Genomic DNA, 24,426 nt, shown 5'->3' on the forward strand with positions numbered 1-24,426 from the left:
AAAACCCATTTATGTTTGCTTTGGTTTGCAGAATATAAAATTTTAATGAAAAATTCTATCTATGGAAAGTGAGTGTTGAGCCAAAATTAGGGTAGTTTGCCATTGCATGAGACTGCCTCTTGTCCATAAAATATAACATAGTTGATGGAACTATGGTACTGGGTTGTAAGATTTGTCTTTTCCTTTTTGTATTTGGGGTCCAAAAATCTTTTCTATTTTGGGCATCATCTCTTTTTCTGGTTTCTACTTGCTTCCCTCCAACTAACAACTACATTATCATGATGCTTGGCTTGGCCATTAAATCATTTTTTTCCCCAAATTGAATCTTTGAAATTTTAAATTACAAATTGTTAGGTCATTTTATTTTTGGTATAATTAGTATTTCAATAAATCAACAATTAAATTTAACAATTTATTTATACATGTATTTAAAATTTTAAACCAATTTTATATTAATATTCAAATCGATTGAAAATATTATGTTTTTAATAAAAATTGCTTTGTCATGATTGATGTCAAAAGAATAATTATATCTTAAAATTTTACATGTATGATTAAAAGCGCGTAAATGGTTGATCCAATTGGTTCGATGTTATAAATTTAAAAATAAGAAAAATCAAAATTGTTGAGTGAAAAATTAAACCGAAACAATATTGGGAGGAATTATCAAACCAAATGAAGATTGAACTATTTTATCCATTTGAGCAATTATATCAAAATTAAAAAATAATAATATATATATACACACATGCCCACACACATATATAAATAGAAAAAAAAAGGAATTCTTTAACAGGAATAAGAAGAAGTATTAAAAATAATATTATTAATATATTATTTGTTCAACTTTTTTTTTTATTCAGTTAAAAAATTTAGACACCGATCAAATATTAAAATTTGAAGTTACCATGCATAAATAAAATGAAATCTAATAATTAAATTAAATTAAATTATAAGATAATAAAGCTAAAATGTATGGAAGTTGTTTTTAAAAAAGAAAGGTTTGTAAAAACTAAAAAATGGGTAAAAATAAAAAGTGCTTATTTACCTGTCAGAATCTGCAGTTTTAACCAAAGTGACGCCGTTTCTAATTATAAACGAACTTCCACCGGAGAAATGAGTCAATCTTCCCCGTTTGCCTATCCATTTATAATCTAAACCCTCTCTCTCTCTCTCTCTCTCGGAGGTCTTTGAAATTGCCGGGAAACTAACTAACGGCTCTCTTAATCCGTAAAACCCTTTACTCTCAATTTCGAACCCTCTCTCCCAGCTTCACTCAAAGCAAACCCCTGCTGAATAGTTATCACCATTTCTAAAAGGTGACACCCTAAAACCCTAAACCCTGATTTTCCATGCTCAATAAATGGAAGCCCTTCAGTTTCCTGTCAAAACCTCACAGTCTCTCCGCCCTTTCTTCCCTAATGTTCTTCAGACCTTCAGTCTCCGTTGCCGATCTCGTAGAAGAGGAACCCTTTATTTTCCAGCCCCGTAAAGACCCTGTTTTTGAGATCCTTTCTGGGTTGAAAAAATTGGGTTTTAGGAGGTTTGTAGCTGGGGATTATTTTAGGGAAATGGTTTTGAGGTTGAATCAGTTACAGGTTGATAAAATTATAAATTGTCTGAGAGTTGAAAGCCCTGATTTTGCAGTGGTTTTCTTTGATTTTATGAGGAATGAGTATAGGTTCCGGCATTCAAGGTTTTCACGGTTCGTTGTGGCCCATGTTTTGGCGGGACAGAGGCGGCTCAAGGAGTTGCGGTTTTTTTTGGAGCAAATGTTAAAAGAGGAAGGTATTGTTTTTGGGGTATTGATTTTTTTTAAACTCTCTGGTGCATTTCACTGGATTTTTTTTTTCATTTTTTTGTTTTTTGGGTTTCTATTCATAGGAAAATCATTGTACATTTCCTAGCATTTTTAATTAGTGATATGTACTGTTAGTTGTTGCAAATGGAGTTTATGTTAAACTAGGCTTGCTTTACATCTGGGTGTAGTTATCGTTATCCCAGATGATTACACAAATGATTTTTAGCTACAAAGTTTTTCTTTTTTTTTTTGGCCAAAGATTTGAAATGCTGCTCATTTTTTTTGTTTATAGATTTTGTGTGATTTCTGATAGGCTCTGGTTCTGCTCCTTCGCTTTGTGAGCTCCTTTTGAATGGCTTTAGGGACTGGGACCAGAACAGTTTGGTATGGGATATGTTGGCTTTTGCTTATTCAAGATCTGAGATGGTTCATGATACTCTCTATGTTCTTGCGAAGATGAAGGACCTAAAGTTACATGCTTCAATACTGACCTATAATAGTCTTTTATACAACTTGAAGCATACTGATATGATGTGGGATGTGTATAATGAAATCAAAGTTACTGGAACTACTCAGAGCAAGCAAACTAATTCGATAATCATAGATGGCCTTTGTGGGCAATCCAAGCTACGAGATGCTGTTTCATTCCTGCAAGAAATTGAAGGAAAGATGCTTGGGCCGTCTGTTGTTTCGTTCAACACAATTATGTCAAGATATTGCAAATTAGGTTTTGCTGATGTTGCAAAATCATTTTTTTGCATGATGCTTAAGTTTGGACTAGTTCCTAATGCATACAGTTACAATATTCTTATTCATGGACTATGTATAGCTGGTTCCATGGAGGAAGCATTAGAATTCACAAATGACATGGAGAAGCATGGGTTAGAGCCTGATATTGTAACATATAATATTCTCACCAAAGGGTTCCGTCTACTTGGTCTGATGAATGGGGCTTGGAAGGTTATTCAAAGAATGTTAAATAGAGGGTTGAATCCAGATCTTGTTACATATACGATACTCATATGTGGCCATTGCCAGACTGGGAATGTTGAGGAAGGATTAAAGTTGCGGCAGGAGATGCTTTCACGTGGTTTTCAGTTGAGTGTCTTCTCATACAGTGTATTACTTAGCAGTTTGTGTAAGAGTGGACAGGTTGATGAGGCACTGGTGTTGCTTTATGAGATGGAAGCTAATGGCTTGGAACCGGATCATGTAACATATTCCATCCTTATTCATGGGCTCTGCAAGCAAGGAGAAGTGCAAAGGGCTCTTCATCTATACAAAGAAATGTGCTTAAAGAGAATTTCCCCAAATTCAATTTCAAGTGGGGCCATTCTGTTGAGCCTATGTGAGAAGGGGATGATATCGGAAGCAAGAAGGTATTTTGATTCTTTGATAATGAATAACTGGGTGCAGGATATTGTTCTGTATAATATTATGATTGATGGGTATGTAAGCCATGGTAATGTTGAGGAGGCTGTAGAGTTATATAAACTAATAACTAGAACAGGGATTACTCCTACTGTTGTCACTTTCAATTCTCTCATTCATGGGTTCTGCAAAAGAAGAAACTTTCCCGAGGCAAGAAGATTCATGGACACTATCAGGCTTCATGGCTTAGAACCAACTGCTGTGACATACACCACTCTTATGAATGCTTATTGTGAAGATGGAAATATGCACTGCATGCTAGAGTTGCTTCAAGAGATGGATGCAAAATGTATTGTTCCAACTCATGTCACTTACACTGTATTTATCAAAGCGCTATGTAAACAGCGGAAGTTGCAAGAAGCTGTCCAATTACTCCACGATATGTGTGATAAGGGTTTAAACCTGGATCAAGTAACATATAATACCATCATCCAGTGTTTCTGCAAAGCTCAAAACATTAAAAAGGCTTTTAAGTTAGTGAATGAGATGTTGCTGAATAATCTTGAGCCCACACCTGTCACATATAATATTCTCATAAATTGTCTCTGTGTATATGGTAACCTTAAGGATGCTGATAAGCTTCTGATTTCTCTTCTAGAACAAAATGTCAATTTGACGAAAGTTGCTTACACCACTATAATCAAAGCACATTGTGTGAAGGGTGATGTGCACCGTGCATTCTTGTTTTTTTGCCTAATGGTGGAAAAGGGCTTTGAAATTTCAGTGAGAGATTATAGTGCAGTTATCAATAGGTTGTGCAAAAGGTGTTTGATAACTGAGGCACAACATTTTTTCTGTATGATGTTAGCTTATGGCGTTTCTCCAGATCATAAAATTTGTGAAGTACTGCTCGATGCTTACCATCAGTGTGGTGACCTCATTTCAGTTCATAAAATGCTTGCTTGGATGATCAAATCTGGCTTACTTCCTCAGAGGTTATGAGAAAATGATGATATATAATTTTTAATGCATCCTTTATTCCATCACTGCCTAATTGATGATGCTGAGGTTCATTACTTGAAGGTATAGAACATTACATTATAAATATATGTTTCTCATGTTTTTCACTGCTTCACTGGAGGGTTAAGTTATATATTCCTAATGGAACAAGCATAATGCTTTCCCTTCCTCTGAATAGTAATAAGGAACAAATAATATTGTGGAAATGACAACAGTTAGGCTGATAAAAGCCTAGTTACATAATACTTAAAGTGTTCTTTAAGGCATGGGAAGGCTTTTACTCTTTTCCCTTTCCTTTCCCAAATTTTTTGTGTCTTAGGTCATTTATTTATAATCTTAGTACTAGAAAGAATATTGTTGTGCAATGAAAATAAGTTCTGTTCTTTAAATATCAAATAATACTAAGTGCTTGAAGTATAAAAGGATAGAATGAGGTATACCTTCTTAATTGTCTTATATATTATAAAGATTGGGATGGTGAATGTGGTTTGCATCCTTTTTATTCATGAATGCACTAAGTGCATGATTGGCCAAGGTAAACCCTATTAATTGTCTTATATTTTATTAACATTGGGATGGTGAATGTGATCTTAGTACTTAATTTTAAGATTCTTGATGTCTTATGACTTCATTTTCTCATGGTTGAGTGCTGCCTCATTTTTTTTCCGTAAAATTTTGTATTGGAACTATTTGAACTGCATTGAACTATTTTTTAGCGGCATTTATCTGTCTAGATATATAAACTTGTTTATTTTATAGGTTTATGAAATGAGGCTTGGAGAGTAATTTGCATAATAGCAAATCTACATCAGTAAAATTGAAGCTCAAGTACCCAAGAGTAATCAGCTTTTGAAGAAGATGCCAACAGTTTGATAGGCTGTGATATTGCACAGAATGTACCCTTCATCTTAATGATTTTTATAATGGTAAGTGTGCTTTTCAGCCTGTCTATACTAGATATGCGCTGCAGTTTATTTATAATCATAGTTTCAGAACAAATAGAAGCCAGTAAGATTATTAAAACAAAATTAAAAGCAAAAAAGAAAAAGGAAAAATCTAAGCCTTCCATTCTAAAACAAGAGTAGAGGTTTTTATTTAAGCATGAAATTTGTGATTTAGAGCATAGAAAAGTTATTGCCTTGTAATTTTTGTCTTGGAGTATAATTGGAAAAGGAGGAAATGGAATGAGACTGTAATAAGGTCACTTCTGCATGTCTGAATGCATGTTTTGATCCACATGAAAGTTTAGAGTGACCCTACAATATGGGATGGATTCGGCTACATATCTCTCATGTAAAGATTGGTGGTTCATTTAAGAAACTTGAATAACTAATGGCACACTTGTAGATTTGGAAGTAGAGGCTTGTGATTATTGACAAGGTTTTGTAGACCAATGTAATTAGGCTACTTCAAATTTCAATTTCCTTCAAATGTAATCCTTGTCCAAAATCTATAGAGTCTCACCCTTTTCTTTTCTAATAGCTCATAAAGATTTATTTTTCCTGTTCCATGATAACCACAACTAGCTGAGGGAAATTTTCAAATAAAAAGATGAACAGGTATGGTATTAAAATATTTAATCAGGGACTATGCAATCAACTAGGATCGCTCAAGTATATGTATGCATATGCATATGCACACATGCAGGCACATATGCATGCATGTAATCTCTTGGATAACATAATTGCATCAAGAAACTTGAACAAAGCCCCATTTCTTCTAACTTTCAGAAAAAAAAAAATGCCCCATTTCTTCTGATCCATTTCTCTAGGGAAGAGGGGATGCCATCTTTCATGGCTGTTCGATTTGGCTACAGAATTCCCTTATGTCTAATTTATGCAACAAGAAGACAAACAAGCTTCAATCTATACCCCTCTGGTGATGTATTCTTGATGGTGGTATTGCTATTTGTTCAAGCAGGTGCACCTGTGGACGACTACACCAGGGATTAGGGTGTTTGGGCAGATCTCGGAATGCTTAATTGCAGATTCTTATTGGTGAGCTAACGTGGATTTTTTATCATTAATAAAAGCTAATTGTTGACATCTTCAATTGGCAAGATTGGTTGTTATAGCCATGTTCAACTTCATAGGGCTTAATTGCATTTTAAAACACTATTTTTCATATTTCTTTTCTCAATGAAAGCTGCTATAGTGAAGCTGAGTGGGCTTAATCTCAGATGATTGCTGCTACTAGGGAGGTCCCCTCTCCATTTTTTTAATTCAAATTCCACTACTCGTTTGTCCATTCGAGCTTCTTAGCATCTGATTTAACAGCTTGTATTCATCCTTAGGCTAGTTGCTCGTATCAGACACAGTGGACACATTCATCAACATATTGGAAGATTTGGAGTCTGACCACTTTTATGCATCAACCACCATCGTTCCTGAAAAAGTAAGATTTTCCTTCTTGTGCTTAGCATGAACAATGAAATTCTTTACAATGTGCTTAGCATGAACAATGAAATTCTTTACAATGTTAATGACTGACATCTTCTCTATTGACATGTTATGTAGGGGGAGAAATTTGTGCATGATTGTCATATCAGGAAGCCATTAGCAAGTGTATGAAGTAAAGGCTCGTGTAAGATCATCTGTCACCACATGTTTGACACCTATTTTTCATCCTAAGGTGTTGTCTATTGAGAAGACATAACCTATGCCAATGCATCCATGAATCAACATAATTTTCATCCTAAGGTGTTGTCATTAGCACTCGAACATAGGATTCGCGAACATGTATTCATATTTAAAGAGTCGAATTCGAATTTTTATTGAAGCTGATAAAGAAAAGCATGATCTAGCTCCCTCTAAGTTGATCCAATTCTCTTACAAACCTATCCAAATCCTTCCTGGAGCTCCCACCATCACTTGTTGCCGCCAAAGCCTTCTGTTTCAGTTCCTTAGCCTTTGCCTTAACTCCTCCACCCTCATTCATCGACTTGGCGATGATCCGACCCAATTCATCTGAATCAGGAACCGCGTCAGCACCATCCCACACCCTAACACCCACACCCATATCATCCACCAGGAGCTTGGCGTTCATAAACTGGTCGGCCTCCATGGGCCAAGCCAGTATCATGACTCCGCCCACTATCCCTTCCAGCACCGAGTTCCACCCGCAATGGCTCAGAAACCCACCCACAGCCCTGTGATTCAGTATCGACACTTGTTGGGCCCACCCCTTTATCACCATACTCCGACCGGCCACCCGCTCCTCGAATCCATCGGGTACAACACCATACCCGTCTTCTTGCTGTTTGGTCGTGCCCGTTTTCACCACCCAGATAAAACGCGTTCCACTCTTTTCAAGCCCGTTTGCCAAGGCTTCCATTTGTTCCTTTGTCAACAGCTTTTGACTCCCAAAGCAAACATAAACAACAGACCCATCGGCGCATCCGTCAAGCCAAGTCAACACGCGGTCATTCCGGTCAGACTCCGAACCCGAATTACCCCGCCCCGATACACCCGGGCTTGTCAAACTAAGCGGACCGACAGTGAAAACACGATCATGACCTACAAGTGTCTTCAAACATCGAACATGCTCAGTTTCCAAAGCATCAACGGAATTAAAAACGCAACCCCAACTCTTTGTATTTGCAGTAAAGCCATCCTTGACGAACTCCCAATCAGGATCTGATCTCTTGTAGAGTTTAAACACGGATGGCAAATGTTCCTGCTTGAAGACCGGGGATCCATGGAGATAGCTGAACTCGACTTCACTCAAAGGCTTCAAATTTTCAACGTTGTTCCAAATATAGTCAAGGACAGAAGCCAAAAACGCACCGGATGAGAAGAAAGAAATCCTGGGGATATTCAAGTGGGTCGCCAGGTGTTGTGTCCAACCAAGGAAGAAATCAGAGAGGATGGCCATTGGAGGGTTGGGATGAGAGTTGAACCAGTGGATCAAAGGGTCGCGAAGTTTGCCTAAGGCGGCCATGATGGGTAGGTTCCCTGTGTTGCCGAGGTCTTTAACGTGTTCGACGCCTGGTGGGATGAGAGGATGAGAAGGGAAAGGGAGGACGAGGGGAGTGATGGAGGAAGGATGGGAGCAGAGGAGAGAAGAGAGTAAAGGAAGGTTTTTTGGGGTGATTAAGATGGTGATGGTTAGGCCACGGAGACCGAGTTGGTGGGTGAGGTCGAGAAGAGAGAGCATGTGGCCTTGGGCTGGGTACGGAAACACCAGGATGTGGGGGTGAGGGTGAGAGGCCTTGGGGCTCCTGTCAGTGGACTCCATTGATCCGGATACTGCAGCTGGTTCAGCTGAAAGAAGATGAAGAATTGGTGAGTTGACTGTCACAATTGACTCTGGCTAATAATTTATGGTGGAGCGTGAAGACGAGGCAACATGAAAGTGGAGTCGTGTGTGAAAGAACAATCCTTAGAAATTTGTGAGTACAATTACTTGAGTTTTAGACAAAATTCTGATTAGGAAGATCAATGATCTCATGGGTACAAGGGTTAATTCTACATTTTGTTTTGCTAAATCTCCTTAGTTCACATACAACTTTACACATATGTAATATCTCCCTACTAAAGTAACTTGCCCATAACTATTAAAACATGTTAACTTTAGATGTTTAGTTATGTTAAAGTGTTCGTACAATTCAATTATTCATGAAAATAAATGATTAATATTTATCATCTCATGCTATTTGTCAGATCATTTCAAGACACCATGGCTGTGGCACCACGACCCAAACTCGATCAGGTAGGTCAGTTCATGGGGACCTAAAACTTGTGGGAGTTGGAGAGCTCATCAGAGATCAAATGGCTCAGTTGGTTATGGCTACTTGCGAACCATTGGGACTTTCCATGGACTTTGAAAAGCTTTGAGCCCCTTAGAGATGGGTTACAAAATGACTATTTACGACATTTGACTTATTATTGACAGTGCATACGAATCATTATCATTAAATACGTTGATAATACTTCAAATATAAACTCACATGTATAATGATAATGGTTAAGTACCCATTTGACTTGATTTATTTTTAATTTATTTATTACTTAAAAGTAAAAGTTAAATCAAATAAAATTTTATAAAAAATTTTTAAAAATTTTTTTTAAAAAAGGTTTAAAAAAAAACTCCAATTAAGAATTTTTTTTGTTAAAACATGTTAGTTTATGAAGAGAGTTAATTTTTTTTTAAAAGATCTTCTTTCTCAAAAAATACTCTCTCCCTCTCCTCTCTCTTGCTTTGCAAATCATCATTTTAGGATTTTTTTGTTTTTACAAAAATTAAAAAAAAATTAAAATTCAAAATTGCATTTTGATATTTTTTTTCTATTGAGTTTTTTATTTTATTTTTTATTATTTTTTAATTTAAAAAATCTCTTTATTAATTGATATTTCTCAGTTTATTATCTGATATAACAATTATATGATGTTTATTTATTCTTAACTTTTTTATGCTGTATATAATATTCGATGATTATGATTGAAATAATTAATTAAATAAGTCAATGGTTGTTGAGATAAATTAGATAAAAATTAAAATAATATTTGTTGATTGTGGTTGTTAAGATAATATTGTTCATAGAAGTGAACTTTGTTGGTAATTAAGGACAACAATAGTTAAATGATTTTCTTGAATTATTACTACTACTTTAGACTTCTTTTCTTCTTTTTTAGGTAATCCTCCATTGTTGGGGTTAAGGGTTCTAATAGTCAAGTCATTGCTTAATTTCTTTCCACTCTCATTTTTTTTATTTGATTCAATTTTTTTCTCTTGATTTATTTATTTATTATTATTTAATAAAAAATTATTTATGAATTATGTATTACTTATAAATTATTTTTTAAACTCTTTTTTTATGATTTATTATTAATTATAAGCTTTATGTTATATAAAAATCCCTTTTATATTTTCAAAATTTTATTTTAAATAGATAAAAAATAAAGTTAATTTTTTTATTTTAAATAAAAAAATTTCGTAATTAATAAAAAATTATTTATTAAATACACTTTATGATAATTTTAACTAAAATAAGAATTTATATAAGTTGTTTTGTCTATAAAAAAGAGTTTGTAAAAAGTAAATTTATCAAATAATTTGAGCTTAATTTTAAAAATTATTATTTTTCATAAAAGTTTTATAATAACTTTTAAGTTAAAACAATACCAAGTCAAACATGCTCTAAGTATATATAAGCTTTGAAGGAGAGGAATGAGACTTATAGTGTTTGCACAAAGCAGCAAATTGAGTAGTAAATAAACTCTAGATGTAGCATTTGATAGAAGATCTCCTTTTATAATTAACAGGGATTGCATTGCCATACTCATAACTATTTGGTTCAGAATTTACTTTAGCCTAATTGGTAAAGCCAAATACATACATTGGGAAAAACTTAGAGCTAGGGGGCCATAGTTTTGGCTTCTGTTATATTAACAATTTAACTTTACAGCCACAGCTTGAGAAGCCCCGCCAACCTTCCAAAACTTAGCAGATTCAAGACAATCTAATCCAGCAGCATGGAGCAAAAGAGAGAGAAGCTGGCAAATAGGAAAAGAGAAAAGGAAAGAAGCTTAGCTATCTTTTAACATTCATAGATACAAGCAAAAGCCAGAACTGTATTTTGAACATTTCTTCATTGGCTACAGTACGGTATTTGTCTCAGTTATTCTTGGGCGGATGGTGCCTCGGCGCATGATAATCAGCATTGAAAGCCACGAAACCTGACTCATCCACCTCGTCAGAGGAATGACTGACAGTTTGTTCCCCTCCACTTCTCACATCCTTCACCTTCATTTGCCTGTCAACCACCATTTTTCTTCCTCCTAGCAAGTTTTTGTTTGTAGCAACAGTCACAACACGTTCACCATCCAGGAGCCCCTGATTAAACCAAAAAATTTCCAGATATAGCAACATCTATCATGGAAGAGTATAAATTAGAATTAGTGCAGCCACATTAATCATCACCTTTCCGGTTGAAACTGTCTCATGGTTTGAATCTGGAATACCCCCACCTGAATAAAAGAAAAACTACAATGAATTCAACAATCCTAAGCCATATATACTACATGGAATGCTCAATTGATACTACTTATACCTTGGCTGGCTTGTGCAAAGGAGATCCAACTAGCAAACAGAAGTAAAATCAAGAGGCATGTTACCCTCCCAGCTGCCATCTTTCTTCACAGGGAACGTGAGTTAGTAATTAACATATAATTAGCAGAAGAGAATGAAAACAGAAGCAAAGGCTTTATAGCTAGGGAGATCAGAAGCAGGTCAAAATATAGATTCTAGCACCTATGTAATCAAGCCTAAGTCAAAGATATTAGGACTATGATTGGTTGCAACATCGGCCTTTTCACACATATATATATATATACACACACCCACACACACACAAGAATAAAATTATACATGGAAGAACACTGAATAAAATATAATACTGCATTTGAACCCCTCGAACCACATGTGTCAACGAGATTCAACTATATGGGAATCTCAAAGCTTTTTCCCAATCACAAAAAATTATCATATGATAAAAGTGCCACTACTTGCTTCAAGGTCCAAGAAAGAAACTGGGTGTCATGAAAGGGCTTCTTGGTAACAAATTTGCATGGAAAACACCGAAGCTATGGTAACTATGCCAAAGTGAAATGAAAAGAGAGATCAAGGGAAGGAGTGGTCCATGCAAGCTGCATGGTGTTAGAGGTGGTTCGTACGATAGCGTAGAATGTAAGGTACGTGTGTTCTGCGCCTGTCTGCCGCCATGCATTCCACGAGACAAACGAAGCTTTGTTTGGTTTGCCCAGCCGCTGGTATATGGTTTCTCCAAATGACTAGGCTACTATTCCCCATAAATAACATGAAAATTTTGAACGGTTTAGACCATTTTCACTCCCATGAACTTAAAAAATTTGCAAGGTGAATTTATTTTCGAGAATAAAATTGATTTTTTTTCACACAAATATCAATTATCATGTGAGTTTACGAGTGAACTCATATATTAATAAATATAATTGATTGGTAAGATTAGATCTCTTCTCTTATACATAAAAAACATTTAAAATTCCACTTATTACACAGTAAATAAATCAAAGGGGAAGAAGATGATAGTATACAGATTCCTAATAATTAATTTAATCTGTATTGTTTTCACTGTCAAATTAAGTATCAAGAATTAAATACGTTTTTGTGTTCTAAATTCTTAGATACTATAATTTTGTTAGAACAAAGAGAGGAAGAAATTGAAAACATAGAATCAATAAAATATAAAAGATTATATATATATATATATATATATATATATATATATTAATATATATATATAGGAATTAGAATACCTACAGCGTTTATTCCAACTTCATTAGAATGATTCAGTGGGTGTTCCCAGGAGTTAAAAACGAGGGCTAAGCCACCAGCGGCAAAACATATTTTCACCACTCGAAATTTGTGCGACGGTGTATCGAACTACAGCCACAAGCATGTTCTGCCACATGGCCACCACATATCTAGTACGAAACCGTAGTTGGAGAACAAAATTTCATCAAAAAAAATGAAACCATTGAAGGGGAGAATTGCAGAGAGAAAAAAGAAATGGCGAATTACCAGGAATATATGGTATTATGGCAAGCTGTCATTGCTGGATAAATCATTTTGGCTATAATTTTCTTTGGCATTTAGAAGCATCATCATTAGCTAAAATTGTTTGAATATCTTACCTTAATTGCTTGGTGAAACCAATTCTGAGTTTCCATTTTAATCTTTCCTTTATTTGGTTGGTGAAACCAATTCCCTTTTAGAGCCAGTTTGGGGGGTTCAAGTGACAAAATTTGACCACTTCCAGATGCCTGTTGATGGGTTACCACGGCAACAGTAGGCTAGTTACCGTCTACTCTTCTGATGGCCGAGCACGTTTTCAGCCTGATTATATCGCATAGTCAGGCAGAATATGAGTAGGGCTGGCTGGCTGGCTATGGTATGTGTTGTCTAGCCTACCGCAAACCCAGTTCCAAAAAGAGTAGAAATTTATGAAGGAAAATAAACCAAGTGATCCAGACCCAGCCCATTACACTTGTTCAGTTCTTAGTCCTTCCGGCCCCTTGTTTGATTTCTTTCGACAGCGTGCTAGATGTCACGGGGCGATTCTTAAGACCTATCTCCGGCGGCTGGGGCTCAACCCTTATTCGTTATGAACCCAAGTCAGCCTCAGTGCTTCAGCACTTACTCAGCAAGCACAACTCCCACCGATGGCTTTAAGCCTGCAAGCAAGCTTGCATAAAAGAGAAAAGAAGACAAGAGAATACTAGCAAAGAGAGCTAAGCTTGTATTGAATGAATTGAATTACAATGTATTCAATGGGATGATTTACACAAGGAGCATGGGGTTATTTATAGCCAAGGTTCCCCACACCATTTCCCTCCAAAGTTTTCAATTCAAAGTATTCCCCCCCCCAAAAGATTTCCCTCCAAAACATTTGGGAGGTCTAGAAGTTCGGTTGGGAGGGAAAATTTGAATTTTCCAGCAGCCCTTTCATGGGTCTAGTGGGCTGGCACCCTCTTGGGCCTCCTGGTGGGTCTGGACTGTGGCCTGTGACACTCCCCACCTAAGCTGGCAGCGTCCTCGCTGCCGTGTGGAAGGCGTTAATCCAATCTTGGAACTGCACAAATCTTCTGCAGATCCCAACTAACTTCACTCTCGGGCAATCCCTTCCATTTCACCAGGTACTGATGTTGAGGCATGTGATGCTTCCGTCGAAGTACTCTATCGGCCAGCACTTCTTCTACCTCTTTGTCGTACGCTGCTCGAAGCCTACTGGTGCCCTGTTGCTCACCCTTCGGCTAGGGTCCTCTTTATCTGCATGGTAAGGCTTCAGCATGCTGACATGAAATACCGGATGCACCTTTGCTTGAGCGGCAAGTCCAACTTGTTGCACCTGGCCGATTCTCTTGATTACCCGATATGGGCCCTCGTACCTTCTAACAAGGCCTTGTGCAAGCCTTTGTTCCTCAAAACAAGGTGTAGCTTCACCATCACCATGTCCCTTCGCTGAAGTGAGCTTCCAGTCGGGTTTGATCTGCCCACTTCTTTGCCCTTTTTGCAGCTTTGTGGAGACACGTTCGACTAAGTCCCGCTGCTCTTCCCAGCCCCTAGCGGTTTTGTATGCCGTGGTGCGACACCTGTATAGCCAGGCAATGGCACTTGGTGTGTGGGGCTGTTGTCCCACAGATTTCGAACAGGCTTTGACCGGTGAACTCGCTGCGCTGTAGGTTATGCGAGATTATGCTATGTCAAGCCACTTTGCGCCAGTCGGACTGCGTGCCCCTCACGAAGTGCCTTAAGTAGAGCTCCAGCAATGCATTCACCGCTCGGTTTGTCATCTGTCTGTGGTGGTTGCTGGTGGAAAAGCACAATTCAGACCCCAACAGCTTAAATAATTCTGTCCAGAATTTTCCCGTGAATCGACCATCCCGATCGCTGAGATGTGTGTGGAACGCCCAGTATTGACAATGTTCTTTAAGAACAACTTGGCTGCTTCTTCCGCAGGACATTCTTTTGAGGCTGGTATAAAGGTGGCATATTTCGAAAATCTATCACCACCACCATAATGCTACCGAACCCATCTGCCTTGGGCAGCCCCATGATGAAATCCATGCTTACGCTGTCCCATGGTTTTTCTGGTATTGGCAGTGGGTTGAGTAATCCCCTTGGTCGCTGCTGCTCAACCTTGTCTTGTTGGCACACCAAGCAGGTCCGCACATAGCTTTCAATGTCATCTTCCATTCTGGGCCAGTAATAACTGGCGCTTACCATGCCATCGTCCGATGCATCCCGGATGCCCTGCCCAAGGGCTGTCGTGGCACTCTTTCAGTAGCTGTTTCCGCAAGCCCCCATGCTGCGGAACATAGAGCCTATTGCCCTTGGTGTACACTAGCCCCTTTTTTACCCAAAACCGCCTGGTCTTGCCTACCGTGGCATGCTCCAGTATGGATTGCGCGGTCGGGTCGCTTGCCATGCCATCCCGAATGTGAGGTAGCGACTCTGTGCGCACTTCACTGATGGCAGCCAATGTAACCTTTCTGCTTAAGGCGTCAGCCACGGAGTTAGCCTTGCCTGGCTCATACTCCAGCTCATAATCGAACTCTGCCAAGAAGTCTTGCCATCTGGCTTGTTTCGGGCTTAACTTCTTTTGGCTTTGAAAGTAGGATGTGGCCACATTATCAGTCCGCACTACAAATTTGGCCCCCAATAAGTAGTGCCGCCATAATCGCAAGCAATGCACCACTGCCGTCATCTCCTTTTCCTGAACCGTGTACCGTCTCTCGGTATCGTTCAGTTTTCGGCTTTCATACGCGATTGGATGCCCATCTTGCATCATCCCCGCCAATGGCAAAGTCACTTGCATCCGTATGTACTCGTACGGCAGTATATGATCCGGCAATCTCAGCACCTGTTGTTCACTCATTGCTTGTTTCAGCCGATCAAAGGCATGTTGGCTTGCGGCATTCCATTCCCCACACCGGCTTTTTCTTCAGCATGTCCGTTAGTGGTGCCGCAATGCTTGAGTATCCTTTGACAAACCGGCGGTAGTATTTAACCCAAGGAAGGACTCAGCTCCCTTACCTTGGCAAGGTGGTTCCCATTCCTGGATAGCACTTACTTTGGACGGGTCCATCCGGATTCTGCCATCCCCCACAATGTGCCCTAAGAATGGCACTTCATGCAAACCAAAGCAACATTTTTCCCTTTTCCACGAATAGCTCATGTTGTCTAAGGGCCTCAAAAACAAGCCGTAGGTGTTCAACATGGTCTTGTAATGAGTGGCTATAGACAATAATATCATCAAGGTATACAACTACGAATTTGTCAAGAAAGGGTTGTAATACCTTGTTCATCAGAGTACAGAATGTTGCTGGTGCATTGGTTAATCCAAATGGCATAACCAAGAACTCGTATGCCCCATAGCGAGTCACGCAAGCCGTCTTGGATATGTCCCCGCAGCTATCCTCACCTGGTAGTACCCGATCGTAAGTCCAACTTTGAAAACCAGCGCGCATTGCCCAGCTGATCGAACAAGTCAGCTATAAGCGAGATCGGTACTTGTTCTTGACCGTGAGCTTGTTCAAGACTCGGTAGTCGATGCATAGCCTTAAAGACCCATCATGTTCTCTTTGAAACAATACGGAAGCCTCCGAAAGGGGATTTGGATGGCCTGATAAATCCAGGCTCAATAAGCCTCCCAAGCTGCTTTCTCAGTTCTGCTAGCTCGGGAGGCGCCATCCGATATGGTGCTTGGCGGGCGGCTGTGCCCCTGGCACTAGCTCGATATGATGGTCCACTTCTCGTGCGGGAGGCAAGTGGCCTGGCAGCTTAGGAGGCATTACATCTTGGAATTCTTCCAGCATCTAGGACTTCTACGGTGCCTTGATTATTTGCCGGGGGTGTCTTCTAGACTCAGCATCGCAGCAAATGTCTGCTCACCTTTGCGCATGCCTTGGTAGCTGCATGGCAGACATGTTTTTGTTGGCTGAGTACGTCTCGTCTGACTGGCACTACGCATTGCCCCCTTTGATCCAAGATGCAAATGCAATCGTTGTCGGCACGAGAACAGCTTGGACTCTGTCTAGGAAGCCGATCCCCACGGCTACATCCTAATCATCCATCGGGATGATCTCGATGTCCACAGCTCCATGCCACTGGCCAAGTTGCACATCGATCCCCTTGGCAATGCCCTTTGTGCGCACTCTCTTGGAGTTCACAGTTTTTACCCAGCCGCCTGCGCTATTAGATTTGATGCCTAGGTTAGCAGCACATTGTTCGGACACGAAGAGTTCAGAAGCGCCCGTACTCACCAGTGCCTCCACCGATTGTCCTGCTATGATCATATCAGCATACATGAGCCCCTTGGCTCGACTACTCGTCTTGCTTACTGCCCACAGCACTGAGCCCAATCGCGCTGCTTGGTGGCTCCTCCTCCGGGCTATCGCACTAGCTTGGTGCGCTTGGGCAATCTCGGACCCGATGTGGTCCGTCACACAAGAAGCAACCCGTCGGTTGGTCTCCTTGTTTCTGAAAGATCTCCATTTTGAGGTAGAATTACCTCTCCATTTTGATTGTGGCTTGCCCTGCGCCACCATCCTTAGGCTGGTTATCTCTGTCCGCCCAGCCCTTATTTTGTACTGCCTATTTTTATCCGCCCATCCCTTACCTTTATCCTTTGGCTTGGATGGCGTAGGTTTGTCCTTGTCGGCTCGGGAGTAATCTACCAAGCTTTCGGCCACTGCCATGGCTCGAGTGAGGTCTGCACGCCTCGCCTTGGCAACTCTTGCTTGGCCCATGGTTTCAAACCATCCATGAAGGTGAAGAGGGCTCCCTCTCCCCTAGATCCCCCATTGAAGGGCCAGCTCGCTGAATCCTTCACATAGTCCCGGATCTCCCACGTTGGACCAGCTACGCAGCTTGCCCTCGCCTCATCCATGGCGTATTCGGGGTAGAATTACTGGCGTAATTCCCGCTGGAAATCTGCCCACGTGAGTACGCGGGTCCACCGAGCCTATCATCGCGCCGCCTCCTCCACCAAAGCAGTGCTGTATCTCCCAGATACATGGATGCCGCAATGATTCGACGGTCATCCATCACGATCCAGTGGCTTTGAAGTATTGCTCAAGCCCCAAAGAAAGTTGCTATTTCTTTGGCATCTCTGGTCTCGAAATTCTCTGGGCTTAGGCACATCTAGCCTTGCTTTCGGGGTGCGGCAGCCTCCCGGCCACTATTGGCTCTTGCCGCACGCATTTCCTCCTTCAATACATCTAGCTCACGCTCAACGCTTCCATCTCTCTTGCCAGTTGGGCGTTTCGTTCCATGGCCGTCTCAAGGTTTCCCTCATCATCAATTGGACTTCTCCTTTGAGTTCCTCATCACGAGCATGAAGCTCTTCCATGTGTTCTTCCTACACATCAAGGCAGTCACGCGACTCGCCCACAGTACCTCCATCTTTGATAGCCTCTCATCAATCAAGGATGGGGTCTCGTGGAGGAAGACTTCGCCTTCCGACCAGCACGCGTCTCTCTGACCTCGATAGTTTCCTCGGGCATGCTATGATTCCGCGTAATTTACGTCAAGATGACGGATTCAGTTCTCTTTTTTGTCACGCATATCACCCATCCCCCCTGCTAGTGGTGTTTGGGGAGAGATACTTGATCGAAGTCAACGTTTGGGTCGTCAAATAACCTCTCCTTGGTGGTTCTGAGGAATATTCTGGCCCCGGAACACTCATATGGATCGCAGAAAAAAACCATGCATCTACGGAAAAGAGTAATGCGTCGAGCGTCATTCTGTGCGGAAATTGCAATGGCTCCTGCGTGAAGATCTTCATCGTGACGTACAGCCTGATCCAGATGGCTCTGAATTACAATCTGTCACGGAAGAGGTGCCGAATTACAAGCGCATGGTAGGATGGAATTGAAAGGCAAGGAATGAATCTAGGAGACTCAAGGCATGCCGACTGGACTATCGAGGTCCTCGCAGATGATCACTCGTCGTGCTGGCCTTGGCGGCTCAACCTTAATAGCGGCGAAGGCTCCCTCACGAGACCAGAACGCCGCATCCTTAGTCTAAAGTCAGCCTTAAGGATGGAAGCTTCGAACACGTTAATCTCAAAGCGAATGCGCAAACGGTGACTTCGCTAAGCGGCCGGAGAAGTGGCCGGTTGTTGTGAGAGCTGCCAAAGCAAGTTGCACTATAGCGAAGCAAGAAGAGAGGATGAACAAAGAGAATACTAGCAAGAGAAGCTAAGCTGTATATGGCAGGTGATATGAAGTTACATTGTATCTCAATTGGGATGATTTACACGGAGGAGCATGGTGGTTTTTATGCAAGGTTCCCACACATTTCCCTCCAAAGTTTTTCAATTCAAAGTATTCCCCTAAAAGATTTCCCTCAAAAACATTTGAGGAGTTCTAGAAAGTTCGGTTTTGAGAGGGAAAATTTGAATTTTCCAGCAGCCCCCTTTCATGGTCTAGTGGGTTGGCATGGACCTCTTGGGCCTCCTGGTGGGTCTGGACTGTGGCCGTGACACTAGACAGCTAGTTGCTAGGCACCACATGGGATTTTGCTTTGCTTCTCCAAACTCAATCAATACTCAAAGCTTCGAAGCAATCTGCAGATTGTATCTGCTGCCTGCAATTGATTCTTAGAGATCGATGTTCTTTTCTGTCTTATGGACCATTTGGACGGAAGAGATCAATCTAGCCGTTGACCATTGATTTGCTTAACAAGGATCGATGAGGAACATTCAGATACCAAGTTCTTTAAATAATCATACTTTTTTGGTCCACTGCCATGATGCTGAATTAATTACCAATAGTCTTCATGAAAGACCTTTCCACTGCATGCTTATGTCAGGAGCTTGATCCTTAATCTAAACGAAAATTAATCTATTAAGTGAAATGACCGACTCTTTATATATGTTCAAAATCACTTTAATACATATTCAATATAATATTTATCCAGTTTAAATCATAAGATAATTTTCATGATTAATTCATGACGTTCTTATTAAAAAAATTTAATAATTTATGAGTTTTAATTCATAATATCTTATAAAATTTAAGTGATATACAATATTTTGAAATTCACATTAGATGTATGTTAAGAATTTAAGATAATCTCATGTTAATATAAAGAGCTAGAATCTTTGAGGCTCTAAGCCTGACACTTGCATGAGGAGATTAAAACTTAAAACTCGTGAACTAAAAAGACACCTAATCACACAATCGAGTGGAACTATGGGAGAAAGCCAGCATTTCTTCTGTTTCCAATTATTGCTCCTTTCAGGATTGAATCCCCACTCAACAGTGTGAAAGTTGGCCATGTTATATATAGAAATCTGAACAACTCCATCAGGCTAATAATACGACTAGCATTTGCATGCTTGGTAATTTAAATGCCCCATGAGAGGATAAATATATATTTGCTTACTCAAGTATATAGGTACATGACCTCATAGGATTGTGATAATACTCTTTAAATCGAGATGTATGTGATAATACATTTTCTAATTAAACGTGTTAAATTCTAATTTCACTTGGAATTATTTCGATCGATAAAAACATATATTTAGATTTGATACTAGGTTCTTCTTGGACAAGGGAGAAGTTTAACCATGGATGGAACACAACTAAAATATGAACTGCTAATTGATGCTTCAACGTCAAACAAAGATAATATAAATGTACTTATGTGTAATCATGAATGTTCCCTCTCCTCTCCCAAACTAGACCCACATGAATACCTTATACATTTTCTTTTCAATTTCTTTATGCTCATTGGCCCCCACCACGTCATCATTCCTCTACTTTTTCTTGCATAAAAAATTTAAAAAGTCATTGTTTTCTCCAATTTTCAAATCTTTTTTTTTTTAATTTTATGTTGCCTGATGGATCAATGCTTGAAACTTGGGGATGAATCTACTTAGGATATAGAAACGAAAGGCGTGCAACAGAAAGGTTTAATTTGGACACTCTAGACTAATAATGGAAGGGCTAGCTAGCAGCTAGGCTTTGATAAAGAGAACAGAGAAAGCCTAGAAATATTACACTTCTTCTTCTGTACAATTAAATCTGATTACATGAATAAGAATTTATAAAATTCTGTCGACATGAATACGTCTAAAATCTAAATTTATGTAGTAAAACCATATCATCACATATCAAAGCGCAGGTCTAGATTCTATCTTTTTCTGAATCTCTTCTTGCCATGTCGAATAGAGGATTAGAAGGCAACCCTGTCGAGGAATCTCCAGGCAATTGTTAGAGATGATGGGCGCCTACAATGGGAAGTCAGAAAACAAGATCATAAAATGAAACAGAAAACAACTAAAGCATCAGACTAGTTGAGATTGAAAACATCACAAAAATAAGACAACAGAAGTTAATTTTGTTGTAAAAAAATGCCCATTTTTGTATGATTTTCATTTCCCTACAGGGATGAGACTATTGCTTGAACACTGTCCCCATAAAGACAAGAAAACAGGAAAGATGAACATCTAACAACCAGTCACATCAGGCCATGGAATTATCTCTTAAACAGCTTGGGCCACTCTATCATAACAACGAGCCATGTAATTGCAATTCAAAATTCAAAAAATGGAAAAGAGCTTTGTTTTTTTTTCTTTTTTGTTGCCCAAATTATCTAAAAGAATCAAAATATATTTATGTACTATATGTTACACCTTTGAGCTGATATAATAATCTAATGGCATTGATTTTATTAAGAATGCAATTAACTTTTGGTAACCATTTTGAAGCCGGAAATCACTCTTGGTTAATGTAACCGACAGGAATTTCCTCCCTTACTGCTTTGTCCTTTCCATGTTTCTCTCCCTTTGAAGCCAAAAATTTCTCAAGAACCAAACATAAACAACCAAAATCCCAGAATCTTGATTTCCTAATCTTCTTTTGTCTCATTCACTATATACTCTCTGTTCTCTTCCTACTCTTTTACCCTCCGAAAAAGGAAAAAAAGGCTAACCACGAAGCCTAAGCATAGCCTGAAAGCCTTACCATGCAGTTTTTATCAATTTGTCACACCAAAAACATATAATCACCATCAAATTGTATCATTCTTTGTGGCTTTTGGGATCAAAATGGGGACTGCAACATCATCCATGGCAGCTAAATTTGCATTCTTCCCGCCGGACCCGCCTTCCTACAACATTGTTGTGGATGAATCAACTGGGAAAATGAGGATCTCGGATGTTAACCAGAGAGATAACGTGGACGTGTTGAAGCTGACTACAAGGAGAGGGAATGAGATTGTGGCCATGTATGTGAAGAGCCCATCAGCTTCATTGACAGTGCTGTATTCTCATGGAAACGCTGCTGATCTTGGTCAGATGTATCACATTTTCACTGAGCTCAGTGTCCACCTTAATGTTAATCTTATGGGGTCAGTACTTTGTACAAGTCTTTAAGTGTTCACAGATTTTTCATAGTTTAACCCTGAAAAAGTTGACAACATAGAAAGGTTGTTAATTTTAGAATCTAGGAGGATCAGTGTGATTTTTTTTTTTTTTTGTGTTGATGCAGATACGACTACTCAGGATATGGACAATCCTCTGGAAAGGTATATTCCTGTCTTGTTCTTTGGCCTTTGCAATGTAGAATTTACTGGAAAACTGGTGAGCAATCTAGCTAGGGCAAGCCCGACATAGACCGGCACGTGTGCTTTGGCTGAGATTGTGGAAAGTCCACAGGGAGAGAGAGAGAGACTGGAGATATGAAGATGAAACTATTTCTTCTTTTCAATGTAGTTTAGTTATCATCACGGGAAAATTCTCCTACTACGATAACAAAATCCCATGTACATATTTGTCTTTGGTGTTCATATGGCTTAGAATAAAAGGAAAATAGTTTCTTTGTCAAGCTTTTCTTGGCCTTCTTTTTTTTTCTTGTTTGCTTCGGAAATTGATTGAGACTTAGTCTGACAATTGCTCTGATACATCTTCGCCACTTAGCCAAGTGAGCAGGACACATATGCAGACATAGAGGCAACTTACAAATGCCTGGAAGAGACCTATGGAGTTAAACAGGAAGACACTATACTGTATGGGCAGTCAGTTGGGAGTGGACCTGCTCTGGAACTAGCCATAAGGTTGCCTTGTTTGAGGGCAGTAATTCTTCACAGTCCAATCTTATCTGGCCTCCGTGTCATGTATCCTGTGAAGCGTACATTCTGGTTTGACATTTACAAGGTTTCTGTTTCAATCCTGTTCATCAATTGGACTAAGGTTTTTGCGGTTTCAAGATGTGACAATTCTGCTCTTTATTAAAGGCATGCCCTTTTGCTTTTATTGCAGAACATCGATAAAATTCCTCTAGTTGGCTGCCCTGTTCTGATAATTCATGTGAGTGTGTACTTCCTTTAGTCCTGAATGATTCAGATGAATTAAGCCATATTTGATGCCAAGTCTACAATTTGATCAGTTGAACCTACTGCAGATTTCATCGCCATGATAACCTGACATTGTCTCAAAACTTGAATTTAGAATGTTAAATTCATTTTATTTTGGATGAAGTTGTCTCAGGTAACAATTTAACCAATGTTTTTGCAGGGAACTGAAGATGAAGTGGTGGATTTTTCTCATGGTAAGCAACTTTGGGAGCTATGTAAAGAGAAGTACGAGCCTTTATGGCTCAAAGGTGGGAACCATTGTAATTTGGAACTCTACCCTGAGTACTTAAGGCACCTTAGGAAGTTCATATCAGCCATTGAGAAACTACCACGTCTTCGTGATGTAACTGAGCAACCCAAGGATCAGTCGGAACAACCTCCAAACAACACAGACCAAATCAAGGAGAAATCCAGGGCAAGCACTGACCAAAGAGAGAAGGGTAGGCCAAGTTTTGGGCAAAGAGAAAAGTCTAGGCCAAGCACAGACAATAGAGAGAAAGCAAGAGCCAGCACTGACAAAAAAGAGAAATCAAGAAAGAGCATTGATCGAAGTATGAAGGCCAGGAACAGCACGGATCATTCCGAGAGAGCAAGAAATAGTTTTGACCGGTTAGATACTTATGAATCATTAAACCCTTTCCTCCTCGTATTCCTTTTTCTTTGCATTATTCTAAATATTGATTGTTGGAATTGGTCATGGCAGCTTGGGAGATATGGTACGATCTGTTGGACTGTGCAATGTTGATTGTTTAAGGCAAACAGCTGCTGAGGTTTGAGTAAGGAAGTGTTTCCCACCAGCAGTGACTGCACATTTGGGGTTGTAAATTTTCGTTTTCTCTATTGCCTGTGTTGATGGGTTGGGGATGTTTCTGTAATGGTGATTGCTGCTGTTTCTTCTGGAATCGAGCATCATACATGCACATCCTCACTAGAACTTTCATTATTTTTTCCCCCTTTTGTAATTCCTTTGCGGGTTTAATTCGAAATAAGAAGAATGTAATTGAAGATGATAGGTTATGCATATGAAGTTCATATATGATATAAATCAGCACATCAAGATATTCTTCGCAACCATGTTGACACAGTTGCAAAATAGGAGATGGGTTTCCATTGTTGATGACAGAAAAGAAAGTTCAAGAACAAGTTTGAGTTATGAACCAGAAACATACCGTCTATGGTAAGCAAATGCATTTGCTTTTCAAAAGAAAGCAAGGCCGTGTCCATATGTTGCTAAACAGTTTGCCATGCTTCCACTAAAGGAAAGTCTTCATTCTAAAGGCATGGAGCCATCTTTCCTTTTTTTTTTTTTTCTCAGCCAAAATAAAATTTCC

General features: G+C 39.4%; 4 protein-coding genes across 6 annotated transcripts; 2 read left to right on the forward strand and 2 right to left on the reverse strand.

Annotated features, from left to right (window-relative positions):
• Positions 1-1,147: 1,147 nt before the first annotated feature.
• On the forward strand, positions 1,148-6,746 carry LOC110422991 (Tetratricopeptide repeat (TPR)-like superfamily protein). Of its 3 annotated transcripts, none has more exons than XM_021437066.2 (6): positions 1,148-1,788; positions 2,115-4,255; positions 4,952-5,118; positions 6,113-6,189; positions 6,486-6,586; positions 6,709-6,746. In XM_021437066.2, the coding sequence occupies exons 1-2, from the start codon at positions 1,353-1,355 to the stop codon at positions 4,172-4,174; spliced, it is 2,496 nt and encodes an 831-aa protein (XP_021292741.1). In that variant the 5' UTR covers positions 1,148-1,352; the 3' UTR covers positions 4,175-4,255; positions 4,952-5,118; positions 6,113-6,189; positions 6,486-6,586; positions 6,709-6,746. The 3 variants fall into 3 exon arrangements, with proteins under 3 accessions (XP_021292741.1, XP_021292744.1, XP_021292742.1); XM_021437069.2 differs by having other exon boundaries at positions 6,491-6,586; positions 6,709-6,744; XM_021437067.1 differs by lacking the exons at positions 6,486-6,586; positions 6,709-6,746 and adding an exon at positions 6,338-6,466.
• On the reverse strand, positions 6,442-8,570 carry LOC110422993 (UDP-glycosyltransferase 89A2-like). Its single transcript, XM_021437071.2, has 2 exons — positions 7,029-8,570; positions 6,442-6,578 (listed from the first exon to the last, which is right to left on the reverse strand). Exons 1-2 carry the CDS (start codon positions 8,426-8,428, stop codon positions 6,563-6,565), a joined length of 1,416 nt encoding a protein of 471 aa, XP_021292746.1. The 5' UTR covers positions 8,429-8,570; the 3' UTR covers positions 6,442-6,562.
• A 2,237-nt stretch (positions 8,571-10,807) lies between these two features.
• Positions 10,808-11,322, reverse strand: LOC110423430 (protein GOLVEN 7-like). The gene is made up of 3 exons (XM_021437647.1): positions 11,244-11,322; positions 11,114-11,160; positions 10,808-11,026 (listed from the first exon to the last, which is right to left on the reverse strand). Exons 1-3 carry the CDS (start codon positions 11,320-11,322, stop codon positions 10,808-10,810), a joined length of 345 nt encoding a protein of 114 aa, XP_021293322.1.
• Positions 11,323-21,408: 10,086 nt separating this feature from the next.
• Positions 21,409-24,116, forward strand: LOC110423036 (alpha/beta-Hydrolases superfamily protein). Its single transcript, XM_021437132.2, has 6 exons — positions 21,409-22,090; positions 22,231-22,267; positions 22,659-22,895; positions 23,001-23,048; positions 23,256-23,704; positions 23,799-24,116. Exons 1-6 carry the CDS (start codon positions 21,789-21,791, stop codon positions 23,869-23,871), a joined length of 1,146 nt encoding a protein of 381 aa, XP_021292807.1. The 5' UTR covers positions 21,409-21,788; the 3' UTR covers positions 23,872-24,116.
• The last annotated feature ends 310 nt before the right edge of the window (positions 24,117-24,426 follow it).

Source organism: Theobroma umbraticum, unplaced genomic scaffold, assembly GCF_002168275.2.
Source record: "Theobroma umbraticum cultivar Fairchild unplaced genomic scaffold, ASM216827v3 scaffold_20.0, whole genome shotgun sequence".
Classification (NCBI taxonomy): domain Eukaryota; kingdom Viridiplantae; phylum Streptophyta; class Magnoliopsida; order Malvales; family Malvaceae; genus Theobroma; species Theobroma umbraticum.

What these genes read in the sequence shown, in the direction of transcription:
- LOC110422991 (XM_021437066.2), top strand. Translation starts at nt 1,353, where the DNA reads ATGCTCAATAAATGGAAGCCCTTCAGTTTCCTGTCAAAACCTCACAGT. An exon ending in GCAAATGTTAAAAGAGGAAG is followed by an intron (nt 1,789 to 2,114) that starts GTATTGTTTTTG and finishes GATTTCTGATAG; the next exon opens with GCTCTGGTTCTGCTCCTTCG.
- LOC110423036 (XM_021437132.2), top strand. Translation starts at nt 21,789, where the DNA reads ATGGGGACTGCAACATCATCCATGGCAGCTAAATTTGCATTCTTCCCG. An exon ending in TCTGGTTTGACATTTACAAG is followed by an intron (nt 22,896 to 23,000) that starts GTTTCTGTTTCA and finishes CTTTTATTGCAG; the next exon opens with AACATCGATAAAATTCCTCT. An exon ending in GCCCTGTTCTGATAATTCAT is followed by an intron (nt 23,049 to 23,255) that starts GTGAGTGTGTAC and finishes ATGTTTTTGCAG; the next exon opens with GGAACTGAAGATGAAGTGGT.
- LOC110423430 (XM_021437647.1), bottom strand. Translation starts at nt 11,322, where the DNA reads ATGGCAGCTGGGAGGGTAACATGCCTCTTGATTTTACTTCTGTTTGCT. An exon ending in CTTTGCACAAGCCAGCCAAG is followed by an intron (nt 11,161 to 11,243) that starts GTATAAGTAGTA and finishes TCTTTTATTCAG; the next exon opens with GTGGGGGTATTCCAGATTCA. An exon ending in AGACAGTTTCAACCGGAAAG is followed by an intron (nt 11,027 to 11,113) that starts GTGATGATTAAT and finishes TGGTTTAATCAG; the next exon opens with GGGCTCCTGGATGGTGAACG.
- LOC110422993 (XM_021437071.2), bottom strand. Translation starts at nt 8,428, where the DNA reads ATGGAGTCCACTGACAGGAGCCCCAAGGCCTCTCACCCTCACCCCCAC.